Source organism: Pantherophis guttatus, chromosome 8, assembly GCF_059756535.1.
Source record: "Pantherophis guttatus breed Tessera chromosome 8, ASM5975653v1, whole genome shotgun sequence".
NCBI lineage: Eukaryota > Metazoa > Chordata > Lepidosauria > Squamata > Colubridae > Pantherophis > Pantherophis guttatus.
In genome coordinates this window covers 69368264-69394993 of record NC_142070.1, presented here as the reverse complement: position 1 = coordinate 69394993, position 26730 = coordinate 69368264, and the positions used below count along the sequence as shown (strand labels likewise).

General features: G+C 37.7%; 1 protein-coding gene across 2 annotated transcripts in view; it reads right to left on the bottom strand.

Annotated features, from left to right (window-relative positions):
• Positions 1–4984: 4984 nt before the first annotated feature.
• LOC117662109 (bifunctional heparan sulfate N-deacetylase/N-sulfotransferase 3) overlaps positions 4985–26730 on the bottom strand; it is an 89368-nt gene continuing 67622 nt past the window's right edge. The window contains exons 7-14 of one of the 2 annotated variants that reach the window (XM_034411403.3): positions 21744–21926; positions 19729–19825; positions 18190–18313; positions 16357–16531; positions 15502–15672; positions 13609–13718; positions 10049–10151; positions 4985–8630 (exon numbers count right to left, since the gene is read on the bottom strand). In XM_034411403.3, coding sequence (XP_034267294.2) covers positions 8511–8630; positions 10049–10151; positions 13609–13718; positions 15502–15672; positions 16357–16531; positions 18190–18313; positions 19729–19825; positions 21744–21926 — 1083 coding nt within the window. In that variant the 3' untranslated portion in view covers positions 4985–8510. The remainder of the gene's footprint in view (positions 8631–10048; positions 10152–13608; positions 13719–15501; positions 15673–16356; positions 16532–18189; positions 18314–19728; positions 19826–21743; positions 21927–26730) is intronic. The other variant, XM_087874918.1, reaches the window with a different exon arrangement.

The following is a 26730-nucleotide window of genomic DNA, read 5'->3' as shown; positions in this document are numbered from 1 at the left end:
CAACAAAATCTACATTCCACATAAGGAAAAGTCAACAGTCATTCTTCAAAGTCCTGCCAAGGAAATGCCAAACTTTGCCAATGTGTGTGGCTCATACAGCTTGGCATCACAACTGGTGATGAATGAGCCCAAGCTTGGCAACTCTCTTGGCATTCCCCTCCAAAAAAACCCAAGCAATCAGAGGCAGCCTAGCAATCATGATGGAAAGAAAACAATCTTTTTTTTTTTTTTAATGTTGTGTTCATGCTTGGCATCCATAAAAGCAAATGTAAAAAGAGGGCCTTACGTTTTTTTAAAAAAGCATTATTTGAAACACAGCAGGGTGAATACCTGCAAAACGGTTTGCCATCTATGCAATTTTCATCCTATTCTGCCCCAAACAATGGGGCAGCTTTTATTATTCGGTGTTTTTTCCAGTGGATACAAATCTTCTTTGAATGGACTTTCATTGCAGTTTGAATTAAGTTAGATCACTAAACTTGAAACTGACTCATGCCTTTCTCAAATCATCAATCTCCAATCTGAATCAAATCTTTTATATATTATATTATATATTATATTTATATTTATTTGATTTGTATACCGCCCTACTCCCAAAGGACTCAGGGCGGTGAACAGCCAAACAATAAAATACATAGATACAAAAATTTTTAAAAACCAGATAAAATCGAATTAAATAGTTTTGGCCCTGACAAATTAAAACACGCCAATAATTTAAAACAAATTAAAATTTACATATTAAAAAAAGAGGGAAAGGATTAGGCCAAGCTCGCCTGGTGGAATAAAAAGGTCTTCACGGAAGGTGCGCAGGTCTGGGATCCTTCGTATCTCTGGGGGGAGCTCATTCCAGACAGTAGGTGCCCCCACAGAGAAGGCTCTCCCCCTGGGGGCCGCCAGTCAACATTGTTTGGCCGACGGCACCCGGAGGAGCCCCTCTCTATGGGAGCGTACTGGTCGGTGGGAGGCTGTTGGTGGTAGCAGGCGGTCCCGTAAATAACCAGGTCCTAAGCCATGGAGCGCTCTAAAGGTGATAACCAAGACCTTGAAGCGCACCCGGAAGACCACCGGGAGCCAGTGCAGCTCGCGCAGGAGAGGTGTTACATGGGAGCGCCACGTCGCTCCCATTACCACCCGTGCGGTCGCACTCTGCGCCAGTTGGAGCCTCCAGGTGCTCCTCAAGGGGAGCCCCATATAGAGAGCGTTACAATAGTCCAGGCGGGAGGTGACAAGGGCATGAGTGACCGTGCGTAGGGTCACTCATGCCCTCGTCACCTCCCGCCTGGACTATTGTAACACTTTAAAGTTTATTATCTCTTTTCCTCTGTCTCCTTGTTGCTGACTTTGATTGGTAGGAACTTCATTAATGCGTTATATTAATGTCACAGATTTCAAGAGATCTGGTAACTGGAAGGTCTTGATAATTAAGTGGAATGAACAACTTGAAATATATCCATGTTACAGGGTTAGATTAGTTCAGAACCATCATTTATGTCAGATTAAAAAAATCTTATCATATTCAGCATTTCTGTTCTCATAGTGGCCAACCGGATCACTAATGGAAATCTAATAAGCAGAATACAAGCACTATTATGGTTTTTCTACGGTTTGCCAAAGGCAATTTAGATTTTTTTTTTAATTTCAAATCTCCCATTATTGTCTTGGTCCCTGGTATCTGTCAGAACTTCTGGTGTCACATGATTTATCTTAATTATAAAAAGATAATTTTCTTATTGATCTAGCCTTTGATGATTAATTAATGATAGGGGAATGAATATTGAAAAGGGGGCCTTTGCCTTAGATATATTACCGTAAATCCTTCCCGGAAAAAAACAACAACGATGCCAACTCTGGCAAGTAACATCAGGCTATAAACCATGCATTTTCCCTCAAGTTTGTAATGCACTGAAGTTTGTTTGTTTTGTTATTATTAAATTCTTCCTGGTCTTTTATTCTAAATGTTCTTTTAAATTTTTTACTGAATTGAAAGGCAGGGAATTGATTATATTAAATCAACATGCAGGCAAAAAGGAGACACTTTTTTTAAAAAAAATGAAAAGGATGGGGTGACTATTATCAGGTAACTGTATTTATAGAAAAGGAAGATATATTTATGGGTTGATAATAAAACTAAACGTGAATTTACTATAGACAGGATTTAATTTTGTCCAGAACAAAAATAACTTCACCTAGAGCAGGTGTCTCCAAACTTGGCAACTTTAAGACTTGAGGACTTCAACTCCCAGAATTCCTCAGCCAGCTGTCCACAAGTCCACAAGAAGTCCACAAGTGTTAAAGTTGCCAAGGTTGGAGACCCCTGCTATGTAGGATTGTGGGGGAGAGGAGTCACTTTTTAACATGACATTAAAACGGCAGCCTCCATTTTAAAGAATGATAACTTGAAAACAAAAATGCTGCCTGAAGAATTCTGGGAGTTGAAGTCCTCAAGTCTTAAAGTTGCCAAGTTTGGAGACCCCCGACTTAGAGCAAGGAAGGTACCATCATGCCACATACCATAGGTATGCTTAAGTTTTGGTAAATACCAACTTTGTCCCAGAAGACAGTCCTGACTTCAAGACATCCATCACCCTATTTCTGAAATGGTAGACAGAAAAATCTGCCTGTGCATATGTATTCTCAATATATCTAATAACTCTCCAGTTTTTAAAGATATATTACTTATGAAAAGAATTCCATAAGTTAACAACCATTCATTCAGCAACAGTTCAAAGTTACAGCAGCAAAAAACAGCAAATAAATAAATAAATAAATGACTTACCAGTCTCAGTGACATGATCAAAATTTGGGTGCTTAGCAACCAGCATGTACTTACAAGAGTTGCACCAATCCAGAGTCACGTGATTGCTATTTGTGGCCTTCTCAAGTAGCTTCTAACAAAGCAAATAGAGGAAACTGGATTCATTTAACAACCGTATGATTCACTTAACAAAATATGACTTCAGTAAGAGTTGTTAATGCCTGAAATGCACTACCAGACTCTGTGGTCTCATCCCAAAACCCCCATAACTTTAACCTTAGACTGTCTACTGTTGACCTCACCCCATTCCTAAGAGGTCTGTAAAGGGGCATGCATAAGTGCACCAACATCCCTGTCTAATGTTCCCTTTAATTGTATTCATTTTATGCATTCAATTCATGCTTATACTTATATATATTATCTAATATGTACTTGACTAAATAAATAAACAAACAAACCAACAAACCATGGCAAGAACGGTTGCGAAATTGCGTATGACTCACTGCCTTGCTTTAGCAATGTAATCCCAATTGTAATTGTAAATTGAGGACTATTTTTTATTGGAATCAGAAATTTAAAGATTAGATTGGGCTTGCAATTGATGTGTTTGTTCAAAAGGTTGCAATGGTTATTCACTACTCTTGTGTTCGATTAATGGCAAGCAAGTTGTCCAAGAGTGATGGAACTACTAGGCTGACCCATCTGGAGGGAACCAGGTTGAGAAAGAATATCTCTTACTATTTTTAGCCTTTGTTTATCTTCCATAAACCAACATGGAATTCTCTTGCTGCTCCATAAATTGCAATGAATATGACATAGATGACATAACTAACTAGTGACAAAATGTATACCCTTTTTTCTTCTTATCAAGGGGCAGATCTGAGTTAAAATACTTTGCTTAATTGTCAGCTACATTTGCATGCGCTTGAGTAATAATTTTTTATAATACTTTTTGCTTCCCTGCAGACTTCATAAAATATTTGCAATATATACATTAAAATTGCTTAGCGCATTGTAAGCCGCCCTGAGTCTCCGGAGAAGGGTGGCATATAAATCAAAAATTAAAAAACCAACAAAAAAACCCCAACAACAATAGTCTGTTTTAAAATTTATGCAGGTTAACGACACAGAATGATTCTTTGTTTCTGGATAAAATATAAAATTCAACACGAGCCCTATAATCAGAAAGATTAACTTTCTGATAAACTTTTTATCTAGTACTAGCTGGACATCCGTGTTTCCCTATGAAACTATGTGATTGGGTGTGATAAATTGACACTTAAAGCTGAAACTTAATATAGAATGTGTAACTCCGTAGCACCAGAACGTGTTAATATAAGGCAACTGGTAGTTGGAACAGAGGGGGAGGGGGAGTAGAATGTCCCAACCCGCAGGCCGGATGAGTCACGCGCTGGCCACGTCCATGCCAGGTTTAGCGAAGGGATAGCATCAGAGCGTATTAATATAAGGCAACTGGCAGTTGGGACAGAGTTCCTTTCAGGTGGGGAGGGGGTGTAGAACGTCTAACTCCTTAGCGTCAGAGCGTGTGAATATAATATTGTATATGAAATACTAATGATCTGATGGTCATTTTGAAAAATCCTTTCTTAGCGAGCACCTAGAAACCAAGAGGAACATATGTGTCAAATTTCAAGTTTGTAGACTTTACCATTCTGGAGATTTCGTGATGAGGGAGTTGGTATTTGGCTTTTATATGTTTGCATGAAAATGAGAAAACATATTCCTGGATTTATACAGGAAATAGAACTAGATGTTTTGGACCATGGCTTAAAACAGTCATTTTCCCAAGTTTCCAGGAAAAGAATATAATTTTCCTAGAGATGAACTGCCAACCTCACTAAACATTCATAAAGTGGGTTAAATATCAGGTAGAAATTATAGTGACATTTTTTCATCACTAAGGCGAGGATTTCTATGACCTAAAAATGTTAGACATATGCAAGTATTGATGACCTTAAAATCATTTAAATATGATAAATTAAATATGAGTTATAAAGCAAAAATATAACTTTACAATCCGATATATGCCTCTCAGTATAAGCATGTCTGCTACTGTTGTGCAGTAGTCACTTCCTTTATGAAGCTAATATCACTTTTAACTATGTGGAGTGCCAACTTTTATTGTAATGGAATGCATGTGCAACTTTAGCAAACCTAAAACAATTCTTAATTTATTGGTGTGCTGCAGAAATCATGACGCCAGCAGAATAATGTCCAGTTTTATTTTATTTTAAAAATTTTGAGAAATACATTTCCATAGATTTTCATTCAATGTGAATGAGAAGAATATTACATCTATCAACACTGAAATATCTTTTTTTTAAAATTCTTCCTGAGGAAGCTTCACATTTTAGCAATAATAAAGTATAATCTGTACAATATATTAATAATAGTTTTCTCATGTGCAGAATTGGGCAAATATTGCAATAGAAACATACACAATTTTCTTGGAATATGTAATTAATATCTGTGTTTCTATTTCTGTCACTTGATTCCCCCTTTAACTATCCTACAGATAGTTTTAAAATTGAGTTTTATTTTCACCTGTTTCTTACAGCCAACTCAAGTCACGTCAGTTTTATTCTGTAAATTCCTGTGAAGGATCTGTGAAATATATGTATGTCTCTGCTTTTATAGGTCTACACATACAGGCACATATGCATACATTGGCATGAAGTCTCAAGATATTAGATGCTTATGTGATTTTTTTGAATGCTTTAAGACCAAAATTTACAGAATACTGACTCACATTGCAGTGTTTACTCAGAAACCTCTGTCACAGAACCACTGCATATTACAGAGTAATTCTTTAGAAACTTAATATTTTAGGGTAGTCTTTCCCCATACTTCTAGATGTATTAAATTAAAGACCCAAAATTTCTTAGCCCATATCTGGAAGGGGTCGGTTGAAAGAAACACTGTTTTTGATATATTTTCTGCTTTATGCAGACATTCAGCTAATGAGATCCCATTATTCAGATACCACAAAAGGAAAAAAAAAACCACATAAAATTTCTCTGCAGTTCTACCATATTGTGCAGAAATGACTGCACCTCTATAAAGGACGAAGTGAATCACTCTTCAGCAAAAAATCTTTTCACAAATGAACAGGAGAGTGCATACATGTCCAAGAACAATTTTACATTTGTTCACAAAAGGTAATGAGAGAGGTACAGTAGAAAAACTTGTACATCGTATTAAAGTGCTGACTTCCAATAATTGATTGAAATTGGGCTAAAGCTAAAGGAGCTTCCTAGTCCGTAAAGGTTATTATTTTTAAATAATTTTTATTAAAGAGTTTTTTCCCCTAAAGTGTGGAATGTCTTTCAATTTACACCAATTTGAAGTCTTTTTAAAGAATATTTAAACTAATGTTACCTTTGGCTGGGCAACGTTTTGGATATTTAATTAACCATATGGATTTCAATAGAACACAGCAATGTTTTTATTCCAAGTATATATTTTAGCTTACATTCAACCAATACTGACCATATTTTTTGGATATGAGGCATCATGGGACAGTTGGTAGTAAGGTAAAATTGGCTTATAATAGTATTTAGATTTACTCTTCGTAGTCTTCTAAAACATTGATCATCACTACTTAACTCAAGCCAACATTTCGTCACATCTTTAAAACTCTGCATATTGCTTTCAAAAGCAACAGCAGCACATTAATTGTTTAAATATATTTTTATTTGCTTTATTAGCTTTTATTTGCTTGAGGAGCATCAATTAAGCATCAATAATAGGGTGGGTTATATCCAATACTTTCCCCAGGCATAAACGAGTTCGGTTTTTATCTTCTTTCTCTTGAGATTTTTCTTTTAAATTGTGATCTAAATATTTTCTTAGTGTCTAGATATGGCAGAGGTTGGAGTTTGGGAGTTGTATATTTCACAATCAAAGGCCTGCTTGGATGATTACCTGATTAACACCTAAGCCTAGCGCATCCATTTTTAGCACATATAATATTATCTGTGTGTCTGTGTGGGAAAAAACCAGAAAGCCTTAATTCCATCTGGAAACCTTAATCCCATCCACAGCTGCCAAATTTATGAATCGGTGAAACTTTGTGGAAGATAAAGGAATTCTGAGGCCCACCAGCTTTTGACTGGTTCTGGATGAAAACATTGCAGCCTCTATTTTTCCAACGACTGTTTATCAACCTACCAAGTTGAATAGTATTTAGGGAAGTAGCGGGGGTGGGATCAGTGGTGGTATTCAGCCAGTTCTATCCGGTTTGGGAGAACCGGTAGCGGCGGCTGTGGGAGGCTCCGCCCACCTGCCCGGATATCATCACATCCCCTTTTTGACGCTCTGCACAAGCGCGGAAGGCCCTGCGCATGTGCACAGGTGGCGCATGCAAGCGGTAATGAAGGTAAGTGGATACCACCCCTGGGTAGGATACAAGCGAGAAAGAGTGTGTAGAAGCAACTGCTTACTTAAATCAATATAATTTTATTGTGGTTTTAAATGTCTCAGTGCTTCTAATGGAACCATGATTTCCTCAACGCTCTGTTGACAGTGGTTTGAGAACATATTCTGTTTTCTGTGCATAAACAGCTGTGTAAAAGCTAGTGACACATGAGGGAACTGTGGGCATGTTAGCATCCTATAAGCTCTTGGTTTTAATAGGTAAATCATTTATATTACAAAACAGTATTGTTCCTCCAATTGCTGAAGCCGCAAATCTCCCAAAGGACAACGGAATGAGACAGCAGGCCTAGGAACACTCCTGTCTGTATCTAGCATTTTTCCGGATCCATATCTAGATGGATATACTGTATAGTTTTTCCCCTGATATAGCATAGCAGCTGAGTTAAGGCACCTGTCCATCTCTTCTAGAAATCTTCACATTTATGAAAACTCCCAATTCTGATGACACAATGAACAGATAAAATGAATTCTAATATATGCATATTCCAGTAATGGTAATTCTTACTTGCTAATATTGCTCATTGGCTGATCTCAATAATTAAGCAGTGTCACTTAAACTGAGGATTCGTAAAACAGTTCTGGAAGAAGGCAATGGCAAACTGCTTCTATATTGTGCTGATGCTATTCCCAGAATTTAGACCAATTGGGAAGAATCCTTACTTTTTAAAATAATATATATTCTTACTCCACGTTCACTGATTTAAAATCCAGTTCTATGTTTCTAAACCAGAACTGTGAAGTGGGAGTAGGCTTGGCATTTTGTGCTACATTTTTGTTACCTTTAAAAAAAAGTCACCAGTGTAATTCAATTATTTGAAAACTTAGCAGAGAAGGTAATTTACAAAATCAGCATGAGAGAGACACACACAATATTATTAAAGTGATAGGAATAAACTATATAAAATTGTAAATATTTGTTCTGGTTTTGGAACATTATATAGATCTTCTTCTTGAAGTTTTAACCCAAACATTTGAAACTTGATGCCACAGAGTGGTCTCTAAACACAATCCACTTACCAACCCCATTGCATTGAATAGGAGTTACATGATGCAGTTTCATATTTCTGACAGAGCTGAAGGCCATGATAGATTAAGCTTTGAGCTACATCCATCTATCCTTACATTGTTATGAAACCCGTGTACTGTCAGAGATAAACGCATACAATTTTTTAGAATCCAGTTGACAATATATCACACAAATCTCAATCCTTTCTTTCAAGTTGAAGAGTCTTAGTTCCGATAAAGTTTCCTGGAAACTTAAGTTTGTTCGTATTTTAGGTCAAGAAGAGTCCTTGTGCTATCTCACTTTTTGCAACTCCTGTCTCAGCCACGATGGCAACGGTTGTCCCAATTTGTGTAGAAGTTTTGATAGTTCCACATTGTGATCTCTGTAGTAGCTTGACAGAAAAACCCTGCACTGGTGGATACAAAAGCTGACATTTTATTTAGCGAAATAATGCAGTTGCCTTATTTATACTTCTACCTTTTCACTTATTTGAATCTGAAAAATATACCATATTTTTCGGAGTATAAGATGTTCTGCACTATAAGATGCACCTTTTTTGGGGAGGAAAACAAAACAAAACAAAATCTGCCTCTGCCTCTGCCTCCCAGCAATTTGCCTCCTTGCAGCAAACAGCAAACAGCCTGTTTCAGTTTCATTTTCAGCACAGCCTGATTAGCACAAGAAAAAAAATCTGCCTCTGCCTCCCAGCAATTTGCCTCCTTGCAGCAAACAGCAAAGGACGAAAATGGGGCACGTGGAGGTGGCACTAGGCAATGGCAATCCCTGCAGCCTGAAACAGCTCATGGTCCGGAGTCCGATCCAACCAACAATCAGCTACTTGTGCTAATCAGGCTGTGCTGAAGCTGAAGCTGAAACGCGCTATTTGCTGCAAGGAGGCAAATTGCTGGGAGGCAGAGGCCAAAAGGTAGGGTCTGGCAGGTGGGCAGGACTACATTCGGTGTATAAGACACACCCAAAATTTCACCCTCTTTTAGGGAGGGAAAAAGTGTGTCTTATACTTTGAAAAATATGGTATTTTCTTGTTACATAAATCATTTTTATAAATAAATATTAATAGAAGAACTAATGAACACACAAATATTCTTATCGATCTAGGAGAGATTGCACACCAGGAAGAAAGATGGGAAAGTATACATGATTTCCCTTTTGATTTCACTATCTAGGTTGCAGTTTTGTGGCTTTTTAAAAACATGACAGTTGACTTATGAGCTGTTCAAGAAGAAGCATGAAATTCAGATTTAGTACATCCCCTTCCCAAACAACTGATCATTGATTTTCAACCCATTTTTTAAAAAAATATTTCTATGCTCAATGCTCTAGTATGAGTATGTTAAATATATATTAAATCTGCCAAGCATCTTGTGGGGTTATGGCAGGGTAAAAATGAAATAAATCCATGAAATCAATAATTTTTCTAAGCACAACTTTTCAGCTAGTCCAGCTAATATATTTTAACACTGAACGGTTTGACTTTTTGGGTTATAGGAAAGCCTCTTAATTTACAGATTTCTTTGAATCTTCTTCATTTTTTCACAAAATAAATATAGATGCAATCAGCCACAGTAGAATGAATAGGAGATTATGCCTGATTAGCGAGTGAGATCAGATAAAATTAATTATCTTGCCTAAATACTAAGTAATTTTTATGACAATCCATACATGATTGTGTCATAAATGGGCACAATCCAGTACCAGTAACACATTTTTAATTGCCAGAAACTTAAAGGGCAAAGTTCTTTCCCCCATAAAATTTGTTGTATCACAAAGTAGTGGACTTTATCCATAGTATATCTAAAATAAGAAATTACCTCAGGGTCCATTGGAGGGTATTTTCTCCCTTTGCTCTTTCCAAGACATTTTGTTTTTCCTTCTTCCAGAAGTTGACACCAAAAACCTTTGTGTGAGTCAAACCTGAAACATATACTACAGTTAAACTCAATAAATGCTCTTCATTTTCTAGTTAGGCAATAAAATGTCAACACCTTTTGTAGCCTTGTCTGCATAACCTTGTCTATATGACCTCCAGATCAGTGGTGAAATTCAATTTTTTTTATTACCGATTCTGTTGGTGTGGGCATGGCTTGGTGGGCATGGCAAGGGAAGGATACCGCAAAATCTCCATTCCCATCCCACTCTGGGGCCAGCCAGAGGTTGTATTTGCCGGTTCTCTGAACTACTCAAAATTTCCGCTACCAGTTCTCCAGAACCTTTCAGAACCTGCTGGATTTTACCCCTGCTCCAGATGGAATTAACATGACTGGAGCCATTAATTCAGCCAGCCACTATCTTGTTCTGTCCTATAAGAAGGACATTATTATTACTCTTCATTTATATTTTTTAATGGAGCTCCAGAATATATTTGACAGAAGAAATAAACAAAAAAGTAGAAGAGCTGTAAAAAGACTATCACTCACAAGAGAAATCAAATGAGGCGAAATATAAATCTACACCTTAATGAATGAGCATATGATTTTCACATTTCAGGTTTAGTATCTGGAATCTCCAGGGTAGAATATATATTTTTTATTTGCCAGAAAGTTCTTGCAAGCCCAAAGCAGATTAATAATCTGACTCACTATTCTTCCAATTTGGCACAGTGTAACAGAGTTATAAAGAATATATAAAAAGTTATAGAGAATATATTTTAAAATTTCTTAATCAAAAAAGTTTGGCATATAGAAGACAGACCATGTTATTAGTTCTCAGCATTTTCCAAGTCAAGAAAATTAGATTTTACGAATTAAAATACATACATATGGATTAGGCTTATGTATTTCTACCTTCCATATATAAAGTATGGTTGTGATGCATAAAATTTTCCTAACATTCACATTTATGCATATATACCAATGATTGTCATGATAATCTATTGATAATACATAACAATGATAATCATGTTATATGATATCGTGTTATATGATATCAAATCCCAACATGGGATTTGATATCATATACAGTATTGGCTTGATTTGCATATTGTACTAAGTCAACGATAGGCACATTTCCGGAAAGGAATAAGTAATAAATTGTCTTTACCTACTCACAAAAACAACAGTGGGATGCTTAGGACAATCACTGCGTGTTCTAAGTTTATACTACTTCGTTGTATGGATTATATTTCTAACAAACTTGTACCACATTTGGTGTCATTGGTTTCAACAAAATTGGTTGGTTATTTGCTAGCTTATAAACTGAAATAAGGATAGCTAAGGCTAAAATAAGGGATGCGATGGCTCAGTGGCTAAGACACTGAGCTTGTCGATCGAAAGGTCAGCAGTTCAAATCCCTAGTGCCGCGTAACGGGGTGAGGTCCCGTTACTTGTCCCAGCTTCTGCCAACCTAGCAATTCGAAAACACGTAAAAATGCAAGTAGAAAAATAGGGACCACCTTTGGTGGGAAGGTAACAGCGTTCAGTGAGCCTTTGGCGTTTAGTCATGCTGGCCACATGACCACAGAGATGTCTTTGAATAGCGCTGGCTCTTCAGCTTTGAAACGGAGATGAGCACCGCCCCCTAGAGTCGGGAACGACTAGCACATATGTGCAAGGGGAACCTTTACTTTTACCTTTAAGGCTAAAATAATTCAAAAAAGTAAAAGTGCTGGAATGAAAGAAGAGGTTTTGAAAAAAATGAGTTGTTTTAAATGGAAACATTTTAACAAATTGTTTTGCATAAGAAAAAAAGAAGAAAAAAAACAGTACTGGATTTAGATGCAGCTGGAAATAATCCACAGTATTTCAGGTCAAGAGCTCTGAAGAAAAAGAAGTAGGAAGCTGAACAGGACTGATCTAGAAGTGAATTTGATCTATTTTCTCTTTAAAATCATCTTTATTTCTCAGTAAATAAAATCAATTTTCTATACATGCTGAAACAAAACAAACAAAAAAACCACAGTTGCCTCAGAGACATGAAACAGAGCTAGGAATGGACGCCATATTATTCTAAGTCCTTCTTATGAGAACCCAAACAAAGACACAGACCAAGGTTATCAATCTCATTTTAAGGGCAGGTGAATAAATCTTTTAAGTTCAAATGGTCTCTGTGTGTAATTATTTATTGTAGATCCACTGGATGCCATGTGAATGAGGTTAGCGTTGTGTTTTTCTATCAAAAGAAAAGAAAATGAGTTTTGGTTCTTCTTGCTTTTGGATGAAAAATCTTTTGCTGTAAGTGGAAAAAAGGATGTCATTCTATTTGCCAGTTTAAAAGGCAGAACCAGTTTACGGGATATAGTCCTTCCTCTGTCTCTGAAATAGTCCACTATATTCATTTTAAAGGAAGATTTATGGAAATTCAGTGGTGGTGAATAATTGCTAGTGTTCTCGTTTAATGGAGTCGTATTTGAGTAAATCCCAAAATAAAATGCTGATATTATCAAATTAATAATATACCGGTACTTATTATTAATCATAATAATTTGTCATTCATTAATTAATATATTAATATTGTTTCCTTAAGAATGTACTTCTAAGAAAAATGTTAGAAGTATACCCTGTTTCCTCAAAAATAAGACATCCCCCGATAATAAGCCCAATTGGGCTTTTGAGCGCATGCGCTAAAATAAGCCTCCCCTGAAAATAAGCCCTCCCTGAAAATTTTTAAACGCAGAGCTGGAAATCAGGTAAGACTGCAAGAGGAGCCCCATCTTGCTCCACGCGTCCCAAAATAATAAGACCTCCCCGAAAATAAGGCCAAGTGCTTATTTCGGGGTTCAAAAAAATATAAGACAGGGTTTTATTTTCGGGAAAACATAGTAACTTTTTGGGACAAAGGTTTTTTTTTTAAAAAATGTTTGAGAGAAGAAATAAAGAAACAATTATACTATGGCTTTTAAATAGGATATTTGACAAAGGTGTGTTTTCATTTGTATATGTAGCCATGTACATTGCTCTTTTATTATTCCTTTTTAGAAACCACAGGTAAAGAAGAATATTTCTAATCATGGTTTCTTCTTTCTTCCAAATTTAGTAACCCCAATTTCTTAGTTTGGACAAATAAGTATTAATGATAGACTGCCTGATTCAATAGCTTACATGAAGGGATATAATATTTATGCATATTTTGATTTATCAAGCCAAGTTACAATTGTATGAGTTGCTTTGTTCTCAAAAATATTTATTCTGTACAATTTAATCAGTGGTGGGTTTCTACCGGTTCGCCCCAGTTTGGGCAAACTGGTAGCGGTGGCGGTGGGAGGCTCTGCCCACTTGCCCGGACATCATCACGGTTGCTCTGCGCATGCGCAAAAGGTTCTGTCCATGTGCAGAAGCGCCGCGCGCGCTCACAGTTCCAAACTGGTAGCGAAGGTAAATGAAAACCACTACTGAATTTAATGTATATAATATGTTAAATCAACAAATTAACTCACGTTAGAGCTTCTGAATAATTATAATGAGGAGTAACTCCCAGAAACTTCTGCACTTCTTCCATTACTATAGCTGGGTCATTTCTCAACTGCTGTCCATCGATAATTAGTAACTGGAAAGAAAAAGAAAGGAAGGAAGGAAGGAAGGAAGGAAGGAAGGAAGGAAGGAAGGAAGGAAGGAAGGAAGGAAGGGAAAGAAAATTAACAATCAATTCTGGATTCAAGACTGTATAAACAACAACTCATTTTCAAGTTTTAGAAAGGAAGGGATGTACAAATTGAATAACATTTAAATCCATTCATATTTATCATCAATTTTAATGATTTGAAGTTTCATTAATGTTCATTTCATTACATGAAATTGATCTGAATTGTAAGCTGCTTGATACACCAATGGTGACTGAGAAATAAAATGAGGTTTCTAGAAACACCAAATTGATCAGTAAGAAATTAAATGTGATTTGCCTTGAAAAATGTATATGCAAGTTTCAAAACTTAATTCTTTTAAGCAAACTATAAAAATGTGCTTATCTTCCAATACATAAAATATTAAGCCTTTCCTCAGGCTTAAGTCTAGGAAACCAATGTGGGCAGTGGTGAAATCCATATTTAAGAGCCCTGGTAGCGCAGCAGACTAAAGCACACTGTTATTAATATCAGCTGCCTGCAATTCCTTTCTAAGGTAGGTAAAATGAGGACCCAGATTGTGGGGGCAATAAGCTGACTTTGTATAAAATATACAAAAGTATGAAGGCTATTGCTTAACGCATTGTAAGCCGCCCTGAGTCTTCAGAGAAAGGCGGCATAGAAATCAATTTTTTTTTTAAAAAAAATTACTACTGGTTCTGTGGGCATGGCTTGGTGGGTGTGATGTGGCTTGGTGGGCGTGGCATGGGAAGGATACTGCAAAATCTCCATTCCCACCCCACTCCAGGGGAAGGATATTGCAAAATCCTCATTTGCTCCCCACTCCTGAGGGAAGGATATTGCAAAATTTCCATTCCCACCCCACTCTGGGGCCAGCCAGAGGAGGTATTTGCTGGTTCTCTGAACTACTCAAAATTTCCATTACCGGTTCTCCAGAACCTGTCAGAACCTGCTGAATTTCACCCCTGGATCAAACATCATTTTCAAGTCTACATTAATTAACTGACAATGGGATATGTACTGTGTGAGCCAGATACTGTCTTAGGTGGAAGCTATAGGATGACAACAATGAAGAATTGCTAGTAGTGTTCTAAAGCAGTGACCTCCAACCTTTTGGGCAGCAGGGATTGGTTCCGTGGAGAGAAGTTTTTCCATGGACCGGAAGGGATGTGCTTTTGTGTGCTCTTCTACATCCTGCGGATGGGGCTTCACTTGTTTGCACGGCCCTGTTTCTGGCATGCTGCGGACTGGTGCTGGTCCATGGACTGGGGGTTGGAGTTCCCTGTCCTAAAGCTTTAAACCCTAATTAAGCTGGCCCTGCTTGAAACAGCTAGACTTTCAAAAGAATTAGATAAGGACAAAGTTTTCTTTAAAAATGAGAAGGAAAATTGAGTCTCTTATGCCAAGGAATATACAGGTTGAACAAGAGCAACATTGTGGACAATTCACGTTTTGGACAATCTACACATATATGCAAATTCATGAGGCGTAATGTTCCACATAATGGAATAGAATGAATAACTAAAACAAAGGGAATGCGATACAGCATGATTGGGCCATGTTTAGACCAGCTGCAGTCTCTGGAATGCTTAATACTCCCTAAACTCTGAAATAACAATTGGCAGGTGAAGTTTTGTTGAGGCAATCTATTGTTCTGGCTCAGAAAAACAAAACAACAGCAACCTGTGAGCACTAAAAATCCTGCCTACTCATTAGATCCTGAATAGTTTGAAATGTGATACTGTTTACCTGATAAGGTGGGAAATATGTTAACCATCTTTCCAGATGAATGGCATACCATCCAGGTATCAGACATTTCTTCTGCAACATCTTAAGTTCTGATGAAGCATGGTGTCCTGCAGTGATCACTTGATAAAATGTAAATTTTAGAGCAGCTGGGTCTTTGTGAAATCTTTGGTGCTGAAAAACAAATTTAAGGAAGTCAACTGTAAAGCAATGTTAGTTTAAGTTCAGAATATTCTTCCTTTTTGAATATTCGCCTTCCACGCAGCTATTGTACCTCTTTGATTCAAGGCCAAATATGAAGCAAGCATTTTGCTGGATTTAATACAAACAAGGTTATATACAGATTAACCATTATATAAGAGGACAGAAGCAAAAGTATATACAATATAACACTCATAATATTTGTTTGAATGTTTTTAAGCATAACAATCTGGAAGATTGATCCTGGTTATTATTATTTTTTTTTGTATTTTAATTTTTGAATAAAAAATTAAAAAATGAAAACAATTTGATTATTTCATTTGATAAGACATTTTATTGTTTGATAGAATCTTTTCTGTCTTAAAAGCTTTCTCTTGCTTCATGTTTTTAAAAAATTACTGACTTCTGCTTGCTAAGCATATGTTTATTCTTAAACTATAGAAGTCAGTTCTCAGTGAGATGAGTTACTGCCCAATAAACATCTGAATTACAATTAAAGAAAGGATCAAAAAGCTTTCATTGACAGTTTTTAAGCCTATCAATTATGGACTTGTCAATAATGATCCATACGTCTGACTGCAATTGTGGTACGCAATGAATAACAGAAGCAAATTATCATACATACATTTAGAATCTGCATTTTGTTAAAATGTATACCTGATACCAGGAATATGCTCGATCTGATGGATCAATGAGAATAGTTATGATTTTTGCCTTAGGAATTAATGAAGCAACTCGTTTAGGAGCGTCTTCAGAATGAAAATAATTGGCACTCTTCTCAAAGAGAAAATCAGTGGTTACATTGGATGGTGTAGGAAAAAATTCCATATACCTACAAAACATGAAAAATATTTTAGTACAGCATTATATGGGGAAAAAAAGTTATGCTGGGCATATTAAAGCTATTTTCCTAGCAAAGCATATCATTTTTGCTAACTTCTATATATGTGAAACCAATTATAAATAGATTATCAACTGATTTTCATTCTGCCTAATTGTATTTTCTAAATAAAGGTAAAGGTTAAGGTTGCCCTCGCACGTATGTGCTAGTCATTCCCAACTCTAGGGGGCGGTGCTCATCTCTGTTTCAAAGCCGAAGAGCCAACGCTGTCCGAAGACGTCTCCGTGGTCATGTGGCCAGCATGACTAAACGGCAAAGGCGCACGGAACACTGTTACCTTCCCACCAAAGGTGGTCCCTATTTTTCTACTTGCATTTTTTACGTGCTTTCGAACTGCTAGGTTGGCAGAAGCTGGGATAAGTAACGGGAGCTCACCCCGTTAAGCGGCACTAGGGATTGGAACCGCTGAACTGTCGACCTTTTGATTGACATGCTCAGCATCTTAGCCACTGAGCCACCGTTTCCTTATTTTCTAAATAGAAAGCATTATATCTTAAGTTAACTTTAGGAGATTTGGATGTGATTTGGTTTGAGTTACATTTAAACTTGTCAAATTCAGCTGTAGCTCTGACATCTTTATGACAAAGAAACAGCAAGGGGTTTTACACCATAACCTAAAAATCTGGTTGGAACTTTGACATCTTACAAATCTAGTTAGAATGAGTAACATATATCGCAGCTGTGAAATGATACAACCAAACTTTCCATTTGTTTCCAGGGCTCTTGGCATTGATTCAAACAGTATTTACACATTGTCTTTACAACTATCCTTATTAAAAGTTAAAAGTCCACGGTATAGAATTTGTCCTCAGAATGAAAATTTTAAAATATCAACATTTGTTTTCTTTTTTAGTAACATTATTTATTTTCATTTTATGGGTCTTGTAGAAATGTGACTTATGTATGTTAGTGGACTTGATATAATAAAAAGTAATTTGTTTAAAACACTATTAAGCTGTAACCCACTTTCCATTTTCCAGTAAGTGCACTAAGTTCAGTGAACATTATTTTGTGTAGGGAAGGTGTGGAAATTTCAGAGAAGAGGAAAAAGAAGTGAGTTGGTTAAGCTAGATTCAAGTATGTCCATTTGAAAAGAAGTGAGATATTGATCCATGAAGTTGGAATACCATTTACCACAGTTTATATAGAAAATATTTATTTGAAATCATGGAAACGTTTAGAAATTTCTATGCAGAAATAAGAACAATGTAGCAGACTTTTCACTCTTATTTCAATTTATTGCTTTAATAAATAAAAATTTGCTTCTTTATGAAAATTCAGATTTTTTGACTGTTTAGATATTTGCATTTACACCATAATAATATGCAGCTGACTTTTTAATTAATTTTCAAGTCCTTGCACAATTAATGCAGCTCATTGTATATTTAGACAGCTATTTTCCAATTTCCAAGTGAATACAGGAAAAATTATACTTGCTGCTGAGGACTGCCTTATACGCACAGAATTTTTGGAAGAATAGTAAAAGTTCACACTAAGTTGCATACATTAGACATACTGCATATATATATATATATTGGTATTGTGCATAATACAGAATGATTTAGATTCATACTAGTAGCCCATCTTACCAATCAATCCCCCTGTGGTAGTTATTTCTATTAAAGAACTGTACCTCCTCAAAGGTTTTGGGGCTGGGGGAGTTACTAATGATGGAAGGATGCATAATCAGGAACAAATATAAAGCCGTTGTGCCTGCAAAAAGAGTAACAGTCCAAGAGTTGAGATGAAACTTCTGCACTCTGTCAACCAGATCCTTATTTCATGTACAGCTCCTTTAGCAAGCATCATCGCATTTACACTAGCAAATAAAACAAAGTAGAAAGCAAACAAAGTATGAAGGCAAATATACGTGTCCCAGGATAAGGTTGCAAGATCCAATCTCGGTCGGTCACCGGGACCAGAGGTGCCAGATAACCTCTGGTCTAGGGGTGGGTTCTACTTACCTTTACTACTGGTTTGTAGCGGGGCCGCGCGCGCGCGCTCGCTTCGCTCGTGCATGCTCTTCTGCACATGCGCAGAAGCATTTTGATGATGTTGGGGTCAGTGGGCGGAGCCTCCCGCTGGTTTTACTACCGGTTCTATAGAACTGGTGCGAACCGGGGGCAACCCACCACTGCTCTGGTCCCAGTGACCGACCCAGACTGGATCTTGCAAAAGTATTTTAAAGAAAAAACAAACATGTATAAAAAGCTTTCTTTTGTCGAACAAAAGTAAGTTTCCTTTGACTAAGTTTTCTTTGATTTTTATTCAAGCAGCATCGGAATGGGAAAAGAAATCAAGGTGCATTGCTTTAATGTTGGGTTTTGTTTTTTTTTGTCTTAAAACATTGCAAAGACACTAAAAGGAAACGAAAGGACAACACCCAACCCTGACAAGATGAAGCAGTTTGGCTTTTTTGCCTCCACCCCAGGCCCTGGAAATATGTCAACTTTGACTCTGGATGAGATGCTCTTTTTGGATGAGCTGGTACAGAATTTGGAGGTTCTCCTAGACCACGGGTGTCAAACTGGTGGCCCACAGGCCGGATGCTTCACGTGCAGGCCACACCCACCCCAGCTCCATGAATGGGAAAAAAAATCACAAAATGTCACGTGACATCAATGTCAGTGGTGGTTCTATCCAGTTCGGGTGAATCGGTAGCGGTGGCTGCAGGAGGCTCCGCCCACCCACCCGGATGTCATCATGTCCTGTTTTTGACGCGCTGAACATGCGCAGAGGTGGCCCGTGCACTCACATTTGTGAACCGGTAGTGAAGGTAAGTGAATACCACCCCGATTAACGTGATGCCGTGAGTTTGATACCCGTGTCGTAGACCATGGCTCTTGCTTAAGAAGCAGGGGACAGTATGGCTTGAGGTTTCAAGAACCCTGCCATGCATGCCATAGCCCAAAGGAGGCACAGCAAGAATTCATTGGAGTTTCAGGATCCCTTAGGGATCCATTGAGATTTTGCTGCTCTCATCCAATTTCAAAAATAATAAAAAAAAAAGTCCAAACACTTTGGCTTTACATGTCTTTGGAGATGGAGTTATGACAGCCTGAAAAAGATATTGGCATATGAACCCACATGCTTGTATTCTTGATTTACACCCTATATAAAGTTTTTACCAGTTTTTTGTGGTCCAATAACCAGGAATTTTGGTAAACGATCACAAGTTTTTTCTTTAGACCAGATATCTCTGTGTCGTTTGTCATCACAAGGATTCTAAATGGAGAGAAAGAACAATTTTATATTAGTTTTTTGGGGGTTTTTTGGTCACTAATCTATATGACACTACTCAAGTGTTGCACTGAAGAAAATACAGAAGCCAAATACATCTAGTGAACAATAAGTCTTAACTGATGAATCTATGAAAAATAAAAAAATGAACATTGCTATTAATATTATCTCTTTACAATTAAAATATGGGCTTATTTTATTTTAATCTAACTATAATCCATGACTTCTTTTTATTATGTTACTAGAATATTTATCTTTCTCAAATGATTATTCAAGAGTATCCCACTGAGTTACATTATACTGTCTTAATATTTAAGATATTAAATATTAAAATGTAATATTTAAAGCTTTGATTTTTAAAAAAAGTATTTGAGAGTTACACAAAGATCTATAATATAGTGCCGTGATGGCGAACCTATAGCACGCGTGCCAGAAGTGGCACGCAGCGCCTTCTCTGTGGGCACGCGAGCCGTCACCCCAGCTCAGCTTTACCACACATGTGTGTACGCCTTCAGCTGTCCAGCTGGTCTTCAGGTATCTGCCGCACATGTGTGTGTGGGGGGCACATGCAGGGTGGGGCGTGTGCACGCATGAGTGGGGAGTGGGCCGCATGCATGGGGGTGTATCCATTTATTGCATTTTGGGGGTTTGGGCGCATGTGCGTGCATTCACGCACGTGCACGTGCACTTTGGGCACTCCATCCGGAAAAGTTTAGCCATCACTGATATAGTGGTTCTTCTGATATATCTGCCTTCTGTAAAGTATACTTTTAGATATGTTAGAACTTTCATTTTTGGCCAAGTTATCTAAGAGGAGCAATATCAAAGTGCCCAGACTGTGTATATTTTAGAAGACTGAAGTAACATTTTCCAACAGTTTCCTTTACTGCTATTGAAATGCTCTTTATTCATGGAGATTTCCCTACTCAAAGACTTTGTATAAGGCAAATCATTTTTTATTATGATTAAGAAGGACTAGGGGTGACATGATAGCAGTATTTGAGGGGCTGCCACAAAGAAGAGGGGCTCATCTTATTTTCCAAAGCACCAGAAGGCAAGATAAGAAACTAATCAAGGAGAGAAATTATCTGGAATTAAGGAGAAACTTCTTTACCAATGGAACAGTTTGCCTTCAGATGTTGTGGGTGCACCATCACTGGAGGCTTTTAAAAAGAGACCGGACAGCCACTTGTCTGAAATGGTCTAGGGCCCTGATGGCGAACCTTTTCCGGACCGAGTGCCCAAAGACCGTGTATGCGTGCGCGAATGCACCTGCAAATGCACATGTGCATGCCCGAATCCCCAAAATGCAATGTGCATGTGCCCGCCCGTGCATGCTCCCCCGGCCCCGCATGTGCGCGCACACCTCCCACACATGCCCCACCCCCATGCATTAACGCGCGCCCCCCTGCACGTGCCCCACCTCCTGTGCATGCACGCGCGGGCCCCCCGCAACCCCCCTGCCCTCCCGTGCATGCGCGGCAGAGACCCGACGACTAGCTGGCTGGCAGGAAGTGCGTGTGCATGCACGGCAGAGGTGAACTGGGAAAATGGTTCACATGTCCACAGAGGGGGCGCTGCGTGCCACCTATGACACCCGTGCCATAGGTTCGCCATCGCCGGCCTAGGGCCTCCTGCTTTAGCATAAGATTGGACTAGGTTCCTTCCAGTTCTATTCTGATTGATCGATGTAACCATAGAATACTATTGCATTTTTTTCATATTACATTTTCATAGTTTCAATATTACTATTAATACTGATGTAGTCAAAACTTGTAGTCAAGCACCTTATTCTTTATCATGTACATATTATATCCTTTCCATCACTAAGAACTGATTACATATGTTACATTTAAAATTTACACCAGGTAAAATAACAGGACTCTTGCAGTGCACGTCTTACCTGCCATAGTGGATCCTTTTGTTCTGGAAATAGTTCAAAGTATTTGTGAGCCAGCTGAAGTGGAGGTAGAGTCTGCAGCTTCAGGTTAGTCCAACTTTGAACAAAATTGGCCAGATTGACAAAGGTGTATAAACCCAACCGGTCATTGCCATAATTAGACAGGTGAGTCATAAAAATACTGATCTTAAAGACAAAAAGCACATTTACTTCTATCACTAGATGGCAGTAAAGTAACATGAAAAAATGTGATTGCTTTTTAAATGGACTTCCATAAGAACAAGGCGCTAAGCTTTTTCCTATTACTTAACACTTACAGGTATTGGTGATCAATCAGTTCAATAATCCTGCCAACCCTGAAAATGACATATGTGTAGCCATATTTTTTTTTGTCGCCTTTGTGCTCTTTTTCTATTAGCCTTTAAGTTTGTAGTAACTGAATTTAAAATCATTTCAGGCTCGCCTCTTTCTAACTGTTGAAAGGGGAGGTGTAAAGATAAAGGGGGGATGTTATGTCTAGGTAGCATTCCTTTTCCGTGAGTTTGGACTGACAATTGATTGGAGATTGTGACTCAGGAGGGAAATCTCAAACTTTTGCTTTTATTGAGTGTAATTCCGGATCCGGTTCAGAGTCGGAATTACACCAAGTCCTTGCCAATTTAATGTGTTCCTAATAAATGGATTTACAAAGGAAGATGGATGCCTGCCTTGGATTTTAATTTTTGGGACATGTTACTTGGAGGCTTGACAAGTCATGGATGATATTATTTTTTTCTTATTATCTGAAGTAGTCCAAAAGGATGCACAACAAATATTAAAAATAATACTCAATAAACATAAATTCAAATAATAGACTAAATAAACACAATGTGGAGTATTTAAGAATTCATTTTAAAGGAAGTCTAATTCTTCCAAGATGTATCTGAACAAGAATATTTTAAGCTGTTACTTAAAATGAGAGTATGGAAAGCCAATTATTATTTTATCCATAAAATAAGAAGAGGGTTTTACTCTGAAATCTGCAAGCCACTTAATCACTTTTGACCACGAGCTGATACAACTGATCATAGCATATGGATTGGCAGCAGTGGATGATAAGTCACTTATTGTATTATATTATTATTTTTGTTTTTGTTGATTTAGTATATCAAGAACTATTAATGTCTCTAACTGGTTAACAATAGAGCAAGAATAAAATCAACACATTTAATGTATTTAAAACAACAAAACTAATACAACTATGTAAAATAATTTATTAATCAAAATAGCTTTTGAGCTTTGAGTAAGTAGCTCTGAGGAATTTCAAGCCTTGGAATTTTCTTTTGTTGGGTGTGTTACTTGGAACCCTGACAGAACTAACAATAAAGCCCATTCAAAAAGACTCTCTCAATTTTTTTTAGGGAATGCTCTTTAAAAAACTGGACAGCAATACAAATAGATTAAGCAAAGCAATATAACCTTAAGACTAAGGTTTTACTTCGTATTGCTTTGTAGTTCTTGTTCTCAGCGTTTCTCAAAATAGGGGCCCTTAAGATGTGTGGACTTCAATTCCCATAATTCCCCAGCCAGGGTTTGGAGTAAACCCTTTATTATTTTCTAACGATGAAGAGAAAGACACAATTCCTCAACTGAACGCCAAACTTATATTGATGTTGAGAAGAAAGAATTTTCTTTTTAGGAAAGAAATCTTCTTCCACATCAGCGGTGCTATTCAGCAGGTTCTGACAGGTTCTGGAGAACCAGTAGCGGAAATTTTGAGTAGTTCGGAGAATCGGCAAATACCACCTATGGCTGGCCCCAGAGTGGGGTGGGAATCAGGGGCGGGTTTCAAAACCCATCACTACTGGTTCGCTCGTGGGTACGCATGTGCTGACGCACGATGCTTCTGCGCATGCGCAGAAGTGTCCGGGCAGAACCTCCCGCCGCCACTACCAGTTCACCCAATCCGGGACCGAACCGATAGCAAGCCACCACTGGTGGGAATGGAGATTTTGCAATATCCTTCCACCAGAAGTGGAGTGGGAATGGGGATTTTGCAGTATCTTTTTATCTATCTATCTATCTATCTATCTATTATTCATATTTCTATGCCGCCCACTCTCCGAGGACTCTGGGCGGCTTACACCAAAGACAGTATACTAAATAGCATATTTGCCTCCAACAATCTGGGTCCTTCCCCTGGAGTAGAGTGGAAATGGAGATTTTGCAGTATCCTTCCCCTGGAGTGGAGTGGGAATGGAAATTTTGCAGTATTCTTCCCCTGCCACACCCACCAAGCCATGCCCACCAAGCCACGCCACGCCCACCAAGCCACACCCACAGAACCGGTACAAAAAAATTTGAATTCCACCATCCACATAAATAACGTTTTCATTTTTTCAAAAAATGTTTAGTCCTTAAACCATAAGCAGACCAAAAACTGAACTGTTATTTTTGAAGGCACTAGACAGGAAAATTTCCCGATAGAATATAAACTTGATTTTTTTAATAGCCACGCTTAGTTCTTACTCCTTTGTGACCTCTGACATTTATAATGTCAGTTCACTTCTCAATAATTCCTTTTCTGCCAACACTTTTAGCATTGTACTGAAAGAAGAAGAGCGACAGAAACTGAAAAGGTTAGTAGTTCAGGTAAAATAGGTATTATTTTTTCCCTGAAGGGAATTTCATTGTAGTCCTAAGAATGCTATAGAATAGTAGCACTTTCTTTCTTCTTTTAAAGTGAAGTGTATAAAGATGACTTTCGGTGGCAAACAACAATAAAAATATCAAAACAATGGTTTTTGGAAGGGAAAGCACAATGGTTAACCAGGATGAAATGATCCACCCACACCTTCCCAAAGGATACCTTGTCTTATCACAGCGTAAGAAGAACCAGACGGACAAACACATCTTCAAGGCTTGTTTGAAGGAAAGCAGGATAGGAGCCATTCAAGAGAACATTTTGTTATTAATATAGTTTCTAGATGACAGGCTAACAATTTGCAAGTAGATTTAGTAGTTTAACAGTTTGAAATTTTTTTTGGCCTGTTTCACAAGGGGTGGGAAACTAATATTGTTATAGTACACCAATCAGGATTCAACTAGGGAGGACTTTATGTATATATGTGTTAGTTACCGTACTTTTCGGACTATGAGACGCTCTGGACTATAAAACACACCTCCCTTTTTTGGTAGAAAAAGAAATCTGCCTCTGCCTCCCAGCAATTTTGCAAACAGCAAACAGCCTATCATCAAATTCATTCAGGTATCTTAGGCACAGAGCCAAATATGGGCTCAAAACTAATGTGGAAGGTTATTCATACATGGTCATCAGCAGTGGTGGGTTGGTCCCGGAGGTTCAGCCCACCCACCCGGACATCATAATTGATGGTCGGCGCATGCGCAGAAGCGCACATGCACTCCCGTTACGAACCAGTAGTAAAGGTAAATAGAACCCACCCTGGCCATTAAGCCTTTGGATTCTAAAGCAACATTACAGGAAGTATGAAAAATATATAACATTCTTGCCTGGATTTTACAACTGAACTTTGCAAATTAATAAAGATAGATTGGCTGATACTAATTTCTTTTATACTGCATTCAGAGTTGTGAAACATTGGTAGTAATAATTCCCTTTTTTAAAAAATAAGACCTGCCACTAATTAACTGAAATAAGTCAGTTATAGCAGACTGTGGAGAAACAAAGTTAAATTGGCCTTAAGCTATTCTACCAGCACATTCTGAAGTTGTTCAACATCTTCCTGACATATTTTTTTGTCCTGAGCCTAATTGTGGCGTTAAAGTCACATCACATTTTGCTTAATGTGCACAAAGAAGTAATGTCATGTAACCCTTCAAGGTGGTGGTATTATTATTATTATTATTATTATTATTATTATTATTATTATTGTTGTTGTTGTTGTTGTTGTTGTTGTTGTTGTTGTTATTGTTATTATTATTTAAATGAAATAATTGATGTTTAAAGATTCATTCATGGGCTGGAAACAAAAATCCATTCAATTAAATATAACAAAGTTATTTTAGATGCAGAACAAATGTTTACAGGCCACAAGAGTATGTTTAACTTCCAGACCATCTATTTTCCAATTAATTTGGCATTGTGTACACTATGTAGAGTTCCTGATTTTGCCATCCTATTACTCAAAAGAGTTCCATCTGAGGTATTCAGAGACTTAGCAACAGCTGCTCTTGCTCCATTAGACTTACAAAGTGACAGAATAATGAATTAGTCTTCCAGCTATGCTTGAATATATTTGCCTAAATTGGTGACAGGAATTCATTTTTTAAAGATGGATAAGAGAAAACAGTGCTCTCCATGCCTGAGGATTAAAGAGAGATGTTTGCACCTGCCTTCCTTACTCACAGCTCTATGGTTCACAAATTTTGGATATATCTAATGATAAACAGACATGGATAATTCCAGGGATGCTATTCAGCAGGTTCTGGAGAACCGGTAGCAGAAATTTTGAGTATTCAGCAGGTTTGGAGAACCGGTAAATACCACCTCTAACGGGCTCCCACTGATTGGCTGGGTCTTCTTTTGTTGCTCTGCACAGGAGAATGGAGCTGGAAAGCAGGTTAGTGGGGTGGGGAGGGAATGGAGATTTTGCAATATCCTTTCCCCAGGAATGGGGAGGTAATGGAGATTTTGCAATATCCTTTCCCCAGGAGTGGGGAGGGAATGGAGATTTTGCAGTATCCTTCCCCCAAGAGTGGGGAGGGAATGGAGATTTTGCAATATCCTTCCCCTGCCGCACCCACCAAGCCACACCACGCCCACTAAGCCATGCCCACAGAACCAGTAGTAAAAGAATTGAATTCCACCACTGAATAATCCCTTTCACAAAAGTTACCTGATACAAACAATTCTTACAAGAAAACATACAAATATTTTTAAGGAGGGAGCAACAATTACTTTGTAAAATACTGAAAACCCTTTATGGACTTTTTTTTTTTTTTTTTTGCTAAAAATGGATAAAAATGAATT